Source organism: Heterodontus francisci, chromosome 1 (assembly GCF_036365525.1).
Source record: "Heterodontus francisci isolate sHetFra1 chromosome 1, sHetFra1.hap1, whole genome shotgun sequence".
In the NCBI taxonomy this organism is placed as follows: Eukaryota; Metazoa; Chordata; class Chondrichthyes; order Heterodontiformes; family Heterodontidae; genus Heterodontus; species Heterodontus francisci.
Window position 1 is genome coordinate 207,645,125 of NC_090371.1, and position 12,940 is coordinate 207,658,064.

A 12,940-nucleotide genomic window follows, 5' to 3' on the forward strand; every position below is an offset into this window, starting at 1 on the left:
CACACTTTAAAAAGATCCACAAGATACTTATCTTTGAAGTGAATGACTAGACCCTAACTAGCAAGAATTTATCCTGACCCACCTGACTACTGCTGGAACAATTCAATAGTTACCCATTTGTAACAGTTAACGATATACATATGTACCACACATCCCTTTCCTCAGCTGAATTAGCTGGGCCATTTTCTGTAAGTGAACCTGTCTTTTTTCCCAATTGCACATATAAACCCTGATTTTAACTAAAGGCACAAACCGAGCTGCCAGTCAAGCAGGGGTAAGACCACACGGCATCATCAATATGAAGCAATGTTCCCTCCATGCTGCGCGGTTCGGCAACAACCCAGAAGTTCCTGCACAGGCTGAACACAAAAAAATGTAAAAGTCCAGCACACTTAAATGTATAGGCGCAGTGGTAATGTGACTGGATTAGTAATTCAGGGGCCTAGGCCAATGCCATGGGGACACAGGTTCAAATCCTACCACAGCAGCTGGTGGAATTTAAATTCAACTAATTAATTTTAAAATTCTGGAATTGAAAGCTCGTCTCAGTAACTGTGCCACGAAACTATCAATTGGTTGTTAAAATAAAACCATCTGGTTCATTCATGTCCTTTAGGGAAGGAAATCTGCTGTCCTTACCTGGTCTGACCTACATGTGACTCCAGACCCACAGCAAGGTGGTTGACTCTTAACTGCCCTCTGAAATGGCCTAGCAAGCCAAGGGCAATTAGGGATGGGCAACAAATGCTGGCCTTGCCAGCAATGTCCACATCCCATGAAAGACTGAAAAAGACCAAAAGTATTAGGGGGAATATTAATGTGAAGCCTGTGCAATTTTACTGCCAAGGCTTCATTTCATTTGACTGATGATTGTCCTCCCAATTGCATCCAAAATCAGGCAAGCTGCCTAAATACCCTCTTCCCTCCCTCCCACCACACTTTTTTGAGGCCTCCCAGAAAGTCAGGGCAAGGAGCAAGATACTGTTACCTCAGCTGCAGGATCATCCCCAAGGCCACTAGGAAGCAGGCCTGGACAGACATGTCTGACAGGGTTAGTGCCGCCAGTGCCTGGGTTCAACATAGAAATGGATTCAATGACAATAGCAACAAGGTTACGTACAGCTCTGCATCTATACCCAACTCTCAATAGGAGCTGACAACACTCCTTTCATCCCCTACCCCACCACTCTCCAATTCCCTCCCCTGCATCATATCCTTCCGAATAACACATTAACATCTCTCTTTCTCATTCCAAACAACTTGTCCCTTCCTTTGCTCTCTTCACACCACAACACCAACACCATTTTTTTCTCACATGTTAACACTTGGCACAACAACTCCTCCCAGCACCTCTTCCTCACTTCACAGTGCACGCACTTGGCTTTACATTCCCATCTCACCACCTATTTAAGAAAGGAGGAAGACAGAAAACGGGGAACTACAGACCTGTTAGTCTGACATCAGTGGTAGGGAAAATGCTGGAATCTATTGTAAAGGATGTGATACCTGGACACTTAGAAAATAATGGTAGGATTGGGCAGAGACAACATGGATTTATGAAAGGGAAATCATGTTTGACAAACCTGTTAGAGTTTTTTGAGGATGTAACTAGCAGGATAGATAAGAGGGAACCAGTGGATGTGGTATTTTTGGATTTTCAGAAGGCTTTCGATAAGGTCCCACACAGGTAAGTAGGTAAAATTAGAGCACATGGGATTGGGAATAATATACTGGTCTGGATTGAGAACTGGTTAACAGACAGAAAACAGAGTAGGAATAAATGAGTCATTCTCAGGTTGGCAGGCTTTGACTAGTGTGATAAAGCAAGGATCAGTGCTTGGGCCCCAGCTGTTCACAATCTATATCTTTGGATCTATATATGTATATAAAAATAAAAATAATGGGGACCAAATCTAATATTTCCAAGTTTGCTGATGACACAAAACTAGGTAGGAATGTGAGTTGTGAGGAGAATGCAAAGAGGCTTCAAGGAGATTTGGACAGGCTAAGTGAGTGGGCAAGAACACGGCAGGTGGAATATAATGTGGAAAAATGTGAAGTTACCCACTTTGGTCGGAAAAACAGAAATGCAGAGTATTTTTTAAATGGTGAGAGATTGGGAAGTGTTGCTGTCCAAAGGGACTTGGGTGTCCTTGTTCATAAGTCACTGAAAGCTAACAGCAAGCAATTCTATTGGAAGGCAAATGGTATATTGGCCTTTATTGCAAGAGGATTTGAGTACAGGAGTAAAAGGATCTTGCTGCAATTACATAGAGCCTTGGTGAGACTGCACCTGGAGTATTGTACAGTTTTGGTCTCCTCATCTAAGGAAGGATATACTTGCCATAGAGGGAGTGCAATAAAAGTTCACCAGACTGATCCCTGGGATGGCAGGATTATCCTATGAGGAGAGATTGAGGAGACTGGGCCTGTATTCTCTAGAGTTTAGAAGAATGAGAGGTGATCTCATTGAAGCATGAAATTCTTACAGGGCTCGACTGGGTAGATGCAGGAAGGATGTTTCCTCCGGCTGGTGAGTCTAGAACCAGAGGACACAGTCTCAATAAGAGGTAGCCATTTAGGACTGAGATGAGGAGGAATTTCTTCACACAGAAGGTGGTGAATCTGTGGAATTCTCTAACCAAGAGGGCAGTGGAGGCTTAGTCATTGAGTATATTCAAGACAGAGATCAATAGATTTCTACGTATTAAAGATATCAAGGGATATCGGGAGAGTGCAGGAAAATGGCATTGAGGTAGACGATCAGCCATGATCTGGTTAAATGGCGGAGTAGGCTCGAGGGCCCGAATGGCCTACTCCTGCTCCTATTTCCTATGTTTCTATATTTATTACATCTTGCTTCTTCTTCAATTCTCACCACAAGCACAATAGGAACAAGCCCTATACATCTCCAGTTTGCTTTTCACTGACAGCTTACCTGAGCAGCATGTTTGCCTATTATCTGTAACCCTTCATTCACCTCAAAAAACATGCAGCAAGCTTCAGTACTTCAAGCTGCATTCTCAAGACGGTCACCTGATATCTAGCTTCTATGTGTCATCCTAACTCTTATCCCCTTTCTCCAAGTCCTTCGCAGCAGCAAGAGACTACTGCAGAAGAAGATACCTTGGAGGAAGATATTCTTTAAGGATGCACTGGCGCTCCCTCCCTCCCAGGCACCAGCTCAGACACTGGCAGTCAGCGTGAGTTACAGAATGAGGCAGTTGGGTCTCCACCTGGTGAGCAGCAGCAGCAGGTCCTGTGGCAGGGACCTCTCCCAGTTCTGCTGAGCAGGACAGAGGTAATGACTTCAGCAACCCAGCCATGAAAAGGAAACTGTTGGCCTCACACAGGCAGTTATATGAGGTATTGGAAAGCCTGCCAAGGTGTTTCACCACTGTGGCTGAGAGTGTGGAGGAGTCTGCTTCCAGTCTGTATGGTGTAATCTCACATGGCCAAGATCTTTGCGGTCCTCACAAAGGGAATCAATGTTCAGAGAATTTGCAGCTTTGAAAGCTCAAACAAAAGCAACTCTCACTCAAAACTGTGTTCTGCCTTAGAGAGAGCAAATGGATAGGAGCTGTCAAACGGTTATTTGCCTTGTGCAGTCTGCTGTCTCTCAGATGTCAGCATGTTTGTTTCTGCGCCACCCTCTCAAACAATACCCACATGGTACAACTCAGCTGGGTCAGACTGTCCCAGCAACAACTGCAGTGCAGCAGACTAAAGCTGGGCCCTCAGACTTGAGCAACCGGAAGTCAGCATGAAAAACAGCAGTCCTTCACCAGCTCTGCTCAGGCCACTAGCAGAGCACCTTTTAGAGTCATTATGGCACAGAAGGAGGTAGAGATAGGAATCCTTCTTTAAAGAAAAGCACTATGGGCTGATCACTAGAAGGCGTATATTATGTTTGCCACTAAATTAGAAACCTTCATCATAGTTGGCAGTTTGGTCTGTGGTGGGGTTTTCTAACAGCTTCTGAATCTATATTGCAAGTACGTCATTAATATAGAAGCTGTCAGAATGGTTTAAACCTTCTTTAATGCAGGATGAAGGGAACGGTGAACAATGTAACAAAGAGGGACTCTGGAAGTTTTCAGGGGAGGGTTATGGTCAGATCATCAGAATCACTGAGCCTCACATCTCTTGGTGGACCTCTTTCTTCCACTGCTTTCTCATCATCCCCCAGTCTTCCTCAACTGACAAGGAATGCGGTTGCTGCTCTGCCTCCTCCAAATGCAGACGTCTTTGTCTGACAAGGTTGTGCAGGATGCAGCACATTACTACAATGCAGCAATTCTTCATGGGCAGATTGTAAGGAATCCCAGACCTGTCCAGACACCTGAACCTCTGCTTAATTATGGTGAGTTTGATGAGGATCCTGGCTTTGATTATACCTGTATTGCTGAGGTGTTGTTGCATCACAGAATCCTCATTTTAATATACTAATGAAGCTCACTGCCTGCCCGACTTGGGTACTGATCCCAAATCAATTTTTGTGTGGTTAAAATAGTGGCGGGAAGAAACGTATTGAGAATGTAACGATAGGTATGTGATCGCTATTTTAACTACCTGCCTGCCCTGTTCCTGTTGGTGACAAAAGGAAAAGGAATTAAATAAGACATCTTAAACAAAAGAAAATTTAAAGGGGATTGAATATTTACTTGAAAAGAAAAGATTTCCAAGGGAATGGGGAAAGAGCAGGGGATAGCTCTTATAAAGAGCTGGCACCAGCATGATGAACTAAATGGCCTCCTTTGGTGCTTCTTTTTTAATTCATTCATGGGATGCGAGCGTAGCTGGCAAGGCCAGCATTTATTGCCCATCCCTAATTGACCTTGAGAAGGTGGTGGTGAGCCACCTTCTTGAACTACTGCAGTCCTTGTGGTGTAGGCACACCTACAGTGCTGTGAGGGAGGGAGTTCCAGGTTTTTGACCCAGTGACAGTGAAGGAACACGATATAGTTCCAAGTCAGGACTCTGAGTAACTTGAAGGGGAACTCTTAGTTGGTGATGTTCCCATGCATCTGCTGCCATTATCCTAGGTGGTACAGGTTTTGGGCTTGGAAGGTGCCGTCGAAGGAGGCTTGTGAATTGTGTTTGATTTTATATGAAAAATGAGACATTCTGTAGAATTCATCTTGTACTCATTAGGACAGATGCAAGAATGCCAAATCTCAAAAGGGAGCAACAATTTATACTGCATGAGAAAAGGGTGCTCATTGTTGGTATGTCGGCTGTGACTGATCGAGGCATTGCCATGGAGAATGCACCAGGGAACTACTGTCCCCCACACTTTTGTTTTCTTCATAAAAGGCGTAAAGCATGGACATGTTCCTTTTGCCTGCAGAGGACAGGTTCCTGCGTATGAGTATATGTAGCTTTTCGCAAGCGTAAGTGAGCCACATTGCGAGTAGTAGAGAACCCTTTGAACAACAAGTGAAGCTAGCTGTTTCACGCTGCTACTATGCAGTAGCAACACGAGAGGTATTTTCCACTAACAGGATGCTACCGTCAAATCAAAAAGACGTTCTGCCAACCACACAAATGTGGTATATGAATTCCAGTGTCGGCGTGATACCAGGTACACAGGCCATACGTCCCAACGACTGGTGGATTGTATCAAACAGCACATCCTTTCAGCTGTTCCCAATAGGCACAGTACTCACAGTACTCAACCAGCCCGTACTTGCAAAACTCAGAACATAATATCCAACATTAGATGTGATTACACAATTGGACAGCACTTGCTGAACAATCCTGAGTGTGCTAAGAATTACACTAACAACCACTTTAAGATCATCAGTCGGGCTCACAATGTGGCTCACTTAGGCTTGCTAGAAGCTACATATATTCATACACAGGGACCTGTCCTCTGCAGGCAAAATGAACATGCCCAGGCTTTGCATCTTTTTTGAAGTAAAGAAAAGCATGAGAGACAATGGTTTCTCCATGGCAACACCTCGACCAGAGTCGACTTGCACCTTTTTCTCTTGCAGTATAAATTGTTGCTCCCTTTGAAATTTGACATTCTTGCATCTGTCCTAATGAATGCAAGACGAAAAACCTCGACAGCATGTCTCTTTTTTTCAGCAATACTCAAATTTTGTACTACCAACTGACTATATGAAAAACGCTCAATTCTTTGTCACTTGCCAACTCCAAGAGCGGTTGTATTTAAAAATCCTAAATGACAAAATCAGTTCTGTAGAAGTCATTCAAACCATACCTCAAATATCTTACACATTTTAACATCACTTTTTTTTTAACTAAGATTTTTAGAATGGTCTTCCACAGCGACTGAATCTATGAAGACAACATCAAGATAGTTCATAAATCTTTTCAAGTCGTAGAGAGTCATCGAGTTATATAGCAAAATCTAAAACCAGTAATTTTCTTCTAATACTGCACAGAATATAACACATAATAAAATTGTTTCAACCTGTTTCCTAGGCTACTTCTTGTGGGTCTGCTAGCAGACTGCTCATCAGTCACTGCGAGAGGCCTCACCTACCTACCCTCCTGAAAACAGCTGATATATGGTTATGGAGACCAGGGGAGAAAATTGAGAACATTTCAAGTCGACTGCAAATAGTTATGTGCTGTGCCCTAAAACTCACACTTGTGAATAGCTTTTCATATGTAACACTAGAGGCCACACTGCACAAGCGTAAAGTAAAATAATAAATGCAACATAGGTCTGGACGGCCCTCCTTTCCTACATGGAGTGTAGAAGAAAAGAAAGCCATGGGGACATTTGAAGAATAAAATCAAGTGAAACACTTTTTATGCATAATACATTTAATCTTATGTGTAATGATTTTCATTGCCTGATTTTCCACATGTCCCTCTTCTTCAGCTGTAACAATTTATACATCCTCTGGACACATCTTTTGTTTCTAAACTTCTCCCATTCTCACCTCATTTTGCTTTGCAGCATCATCACTTAAGTTATTTTTTTCGCTCCTCCCCTTCACCCCATCATAGATTTTTCCATTTTGTTCTTTTCCTGCTTTTCCTTTTCCCCAGATGTGTACTTGCTTAAAATAGTCTCTAACATCTTCCAGTTCTGACAAAACATCATCAACCTGAAACTTCAGCGTTGTTTCTCCCTTCACAGATGCGACCTCACATGCTGAGTGTTTCCAGGAATTTCTGGAGCCTGTGTGTCACTGATCATTATTTCTTTTAAGAATGCGTTAACAACTATAGGAAATCTCCTCCCCACACTGTCTTGCACAGGGTGCTATCACTGTGATTCCAGTGCACAATCGGGGATGAGAACCCTGGCTGATTTTTCCCTTACTTAGCCCAGGCACACTCAAGCCAATGGTGCAGTCCCACTCCCACTCCAGCACTAAAACATCTAACAGATCAGTGATAGAACTTGTGAACTTGCTGCTTGAGAATTATGGACTTCCCTTTATTAATTTAGGTCAGTGTTCCTCAAGCGACATTTTTACTGCATTTTTGTGTGCACGTTCTCAAACAATTGCATTGGAAGAGGGGAAAACAGCTGGTTACCATGTGCCAAGATTGTAAATCAACAGCACAGTTAGGTCAAAGTAAAAAGTAACCTTACCCGAAAGGGGGTGTTAATTCTGCTGACAAGCGTATCTAGAATCGGCACTTTTTCATGCTCATGCAGCAGAATGAAACTCAGGAAGGTCTGCAACAGCGAGGGCTCTGAGATGCTGCGGAGGAACAGATCCAAGTATGCTGTCGTAGTCATAACTTCTTCCACGGTCAACTGAAAGGAACAGAAATGTCACGTCAGTAGTAATGAGAGAGGAAAGTACAGTGCTTGCAGTGTACCTCTGAACTGCCGGCAATCTGCTTAGCTCAATGGGGTAAGATTTGACTTTGTGCGATTGTGTAAAACAGGCAATAGTAAATCAGCAGTCCATTTCCCACATCTCCCAATTTACACTTCCATGGAAGTCACTGGGAAAAAGAAAATCAGGTGAGATGTAAATTGGGCCACTGATTTGCTATCACCAGTTTTACACCAACACACGTAAAATCGAAATGTACCCCAGTGTGTGCCCAACCATTGAACAACCAGGCGTCATTGTAGCGCAAACAGCACACGCAAGTTTTGTCATTCAAAATCTGGGAAATATTTTTCTCTCAAGTTCAACTGAAGTGAAACAAAATGGAGAACCTGAGAAATATGGTTTACTATTGCACAAGCCTCTCAATATGCCAGAAACATACGGATATATTATCCAAGTAGTTACTGCTAAACAAAGTGGGCCAGAGGAGATTTACCCTGTTGTTACAGGAAGATTATTTCCCACAACAGAGCTATTTCGACTGCATGGGAGGAGATCATACAAAGAGAGAGTTACGGTGTTGACAAACATCCAGAAAGCCTGAAAGCAGATGAAAAAAACATAAGAAAATCCTCCAAATTATTTCCCTGTACAGATCGATAAGTGAAGTTTGCATACCAGTTTTCCATTAACCTGGAACATTAACTGGGGACACTGGGCACTGAGACAACCGTACAGCTGTCACTTCATATGCATACTTTCTAACTGTAACATAAAGCTAGAACTATTGTTGCATTAGGTGAGTGTACAGAACAAGCCCAGCAAAACCTAGCTGCATGATACATGTTAATACACATACACACACTCATTGGTGACCTGGATATTATTCTGCACTCTTCAAACATCAAATATAGTGTTGCGGGGGTGACCAAGAGGGGAAAGCGGGGCGGGGAAGCGATTTACAGAGGGAAAGCAGGATGTGGAAGGGACTTTCATTCCACTAATTACTGGTGGTAACTCACTGAAATTGCACTGATAACTAACAATAAAGTGGTAACACTCAGATTCCCCTCATAACCTATAGTAATACACAGATAGTCTCAATGTAACTGGTAGTAATGGGTGTAATGCCTCGATATCCAACCTATAACTAGTAGAAATCCTACAACCAGCCGATATTCACACTGAAATCACAGCAAGAGTCCCCCTGCACTGCACGAGGTATGGTCAGTTTTAACAGGCCCATCTCTCTCCCCATTACCTTGATCTCCAGTTGTGACAATTCTGAACTGGGAACCTCAGTCACAGCTGATTGGCATTTGGACTTCACATGTCAAAGCTGGGAGTCGCAGACTGGCATGAACCAAACCAAGTATTCCTACATAGGGCAGTGGGCTCAGTGGGTTACTTTGTCCTACACAACACACCTCAGATTCAATAAAGGAACATTTTCATAGAATTACAGTGCAGGAGGCGGCCAGTCGGCCCCTGGTGTTGGTGCTCTCCCCTCTAATCCCATTCCACCCCCACCAAAGATCTTTTTACATTTCTTCTTTTCAACTATTTATCCCTTCCCTTTTAAATTAAATGTTACTCTCTACCACAATAATACAAGGTATAATAGCTCTCAATTTAAGAACGTGCCTCCTCCTTTTCCCTCTTGGTTCTGCTAGTGAGAATACTTGGTCTCTGTTCCCTAGTTCCTCATTTGACCACCAATGGAAATGATCACTATTTACCCACAATAAGGTCCCCAGGTCTCATTCACTCCTTTACTGGCTGCTACTCTCTCACTCACCAGGTTGCTGCAGCTCCCAGTTGTGTGGGAAATACTGATGCCCTTGCCCAACCCCCACCCCCTCGACCATCAAGCCTGTTCTGTCCCACAAACTCCCCCTCCCTATTTCCTTATCTCCCCCTCCCTATTTCCTTATCTCCCCCAAGATCCCATACCCTTTCTCTCCTGAGCCTCCATTGCCCATTCTCCAGTCTCAACAAGGACAACCTTTATTTATGTAGTGCCTTTAATGTAGCAAAATGTCCCAAGGTGCTTTACAGGACCGTTATCAAACAAAGTTTGACACTGAACCACATAAGGAGAGATTAGGACAGCTTGGTTCAAGAGGTATGTTTAAATGAGTGCCTTAACAGAAGAGGTGAAGAGACAGAAAGGTTTAGGGGGTGAATTGCAGACCTGAGGGTCTAGGCAGCTGAAGGCACAGCCACCAGTCGTGGAAAGATTAAAATCGGGGATGCACAAATGGTCAGAATAGGAGGAACATAGAGATCTCGGAGACTAGTAAGACCAGAGGAGATTAGAGATAGGGAGGGGGCAAAGCTATGGAGGAATTTGAAAACAAGGGTGAGAATTTTGACACGGAGGTGTTGCCAGACCAAGAGCCCATGTAGGCCAGCGAGCACAGGTATGATGGGTGACCAAGACTTGGTGTGAGTTGTCAAGAAAACTCTTTATGTCAAATGAGAAATATTAATTTCATTGGTTGGAAACTTACATTAGACTTTTAATGGAGAAAAGCTTGCAGTTAACTTTAAAATAAGAACTAGCAGCCAAGATGGCCACCACAATTTGTATCTGAAACACCTTTTCATATTCAAAAGATCCACCTGGAGCCAGAGGTTTGAGCAGCATGGACCCAGAACAATGGCTTGCTCTAAGTGATTGAATTACCTAGAATGGCTTCATTAGTATGGCAGTCAAGGCAATCCTAACACATTGGACTAGATTTTATAAGCCTGCCGTCAATATCAGCGGTGAGCGAAAAAAAATGGCGGCCCACCCATGCGGGCAAGTTGCAGAGCCACCACGATATTTTAACATGCCCGCATTGCGCGCCCCCACCCCCCATGATGTGGAGGGGGCGGGCTTGACGCCGCTGTGAATGGTGTCAGCTGACAGGAAGGCAGGTGCTGGCGCCATATTTAAATGGCAGCCAGCCCTGCATTAAGTGAAAAACGGAAATAAAACCATTCTGTGTGCTGCTACACAACAAAAAAGGCACAGAAATGGTCTTGCCAACAACACCCTGTGACTTCCAGAAGATGTCAGAGGCACAATCCAGGGTGGCCCCACGGTTCAGCGATGCCTTCCTGCTCATCTCCTCCAGACTGTGCAGGCAAGGGAGTGGGAGGTCCTGTTCCCCAGCGATGGTAAGAAAAGGCCCTCCCGCCTGACCAAGCAAGCCTGGGTGGAGGTGGCAGAGGACGGTAGTAGCCTTGGGGCCATTCGCTGGAACTGGGTGCAGTGCCACAAGAGGTTAAATGATCTCTTGCACTCCACAAAGGTAGTGGCACTTTGTTGCATGGCTCCACTGAACCTGGGTGTCCCCACAGAGAGCCACTGCTATGCCAAAGACAGGGAGGTCGGGCAGGGAGGAATGACGTTACATGAATGGATGCATGTGTGAAAGAACTCACCCTTGTCTGCTGCTCAGAGCATGGCATCTACATGATAGGCTCATTCAGTACTGCAGACTGAGCCTCCCCCACTTTTGAGCCCAGAACCCCTGTTGTGACATGTGTCATGTTGTTGCTTTGCAATGCTCAATACCTGCCTTCTTGCTCCTCCAGGCAAAGAGGGTGCACAATGCGCAGGAGGCAAACAGGACTGGTGGAGGAGTGCCAGATGTACGCCCACTGACACAGGCTGAGGAGGAGGCCGTGGAAGTGGCTGAAATCCATGTGGAACGTTCCGTTGGTGACGTTGAGCTTGGTGAACAAACAGCCATTTGATATATACAATGATTACAGTGAAAATCTTATTATTTGAGACAATGTTGTGTCATGCAGGCCCCCACCTGCCAAGAATGAGGCATATTAATTTCGCCACATGGACATTAAACTTCAAATTGTTGCTGGGAAGAAGAGAAGGCCTGTTACAAGGACTGCCAGACCTTGGCTGGAAAAAAACATTTACATACTAACAGACATTGAAGGCAGGGAAGCGCATTCCATTCCCTGCTAAGATGATACAATACAGAGTCAAGACGTGGTCAGACCAGTTAGTCACATGACTAACCTGCTTGGCAACCTGGGGGTTTCTGAATTGTACAGTTTGAACTGAGAGCCTGCAGAAAGCAGAATGCTCCTCGACTGAAGAAGACCTCCTGTCTGTCTGCCTGTTCCCATCTCTTTCTCATGGAACTCCAAATCCACTGAAGACACATGAACCCCAAGACAGAAAAGTCTCCTGCAGCGAATAAGGTTTAAGAAGAATACTGGGCCCCAACGAAAAGCAAGATCTACCTACAATCAAGGACTCTACAATGAGCTCGAAGAACTGTAACAAAAAAAACCTCCTCACATATTGCCTCAAATGTTTCCACTTTATTTCTTCTGTTTTCTTTCTGTCTCTTTGCATGTATGTATCGCGTATGCATGCGAGCGTGGGCGCGTAGTGTATCCGTAGGCGTTAACCGAATTAGAGTTTCAGTTTCAGTTTAATAAATTTCAACTTTTCTTCTTTAAACCTAAGAAAGCCTGTTTGTGCTGGTTTCTTTGCCTTATAATTGGAAAGCGGTGAGCAAGGATTCAACAAGGGGCAGCTAAAAACAAGATGTGTTTAAAATTAAACCCTGTTACAGTAATAAAAACAAGAAATGCTGGAACCACTCAGCAGGTCTGGCAGCATCTGTGGAAAGAGAAGCAGAGTTAACGTTTTGGGTCAGTGACCCTTCATCGGAACTGACAAATATTAGAAAGGTCACAGGTTATAAGCAAGTGAGGTGGGGGTGGGGCAAGAGGTAACAAAGGAAGTCTAGATTGGACCAGGCCGCATAGCTGACCAAAAGGTCACGGAGCAAAGGCAAAGACCTGGTGAAGGCTGAAAGGGAACTCTAGACCCCTTTCTCACCTGGTTGTAACAGTTGTCATAATCATTACGTGCACACCATAAAGAATGACACTGTGCTCTTCTTATTGTATCTTGCAGGTCATCGCTCCGGATCCAACCTGCCAGCCCAGGACTCCACCTGTACCTCAGAGGAAGAGACATCCTCAAAGGACACAGCATCCAATGACACTCCTGCACCTTCCACCAGCGCAGTTACACTCACCTCATGGCTAGGCCCATGCTGAGCCCCAGGCTGCTGATGACCCTCTGTTGATGACAGTACAGGGCATACTGGAGCTGCAGCAGCAGTCATGGC

General features: G+C 44.4%; 1 protein-coding gene across 4 annotated transcripts in view; it reads right to left on the bottom strand.

The window, feature by feature from the left end:
- The window catches only part of fhip1aa (FHF complex subunit HOOK interacting protein 1Aa), a 196,706-nt gene that overhangs the window by 38,135 nt on the left and 145,631 nt on the right, over positions 1-12,940 (bottom strand). For all 4 annotated transcript variants that reach the window (XM_068041066.1, XM_068041076.1, XM_068041094.1 and 1 more), the window contains one exon: positions 7,583-7,750. In XM_068041066.1, the coding sequence (XP_067897167.1) occupies positions 7,583-7,750 (168 nt within the window). The remainder of the gene's footprint in view (positions 1-7,582; positions 7,751-12,940) is intronic.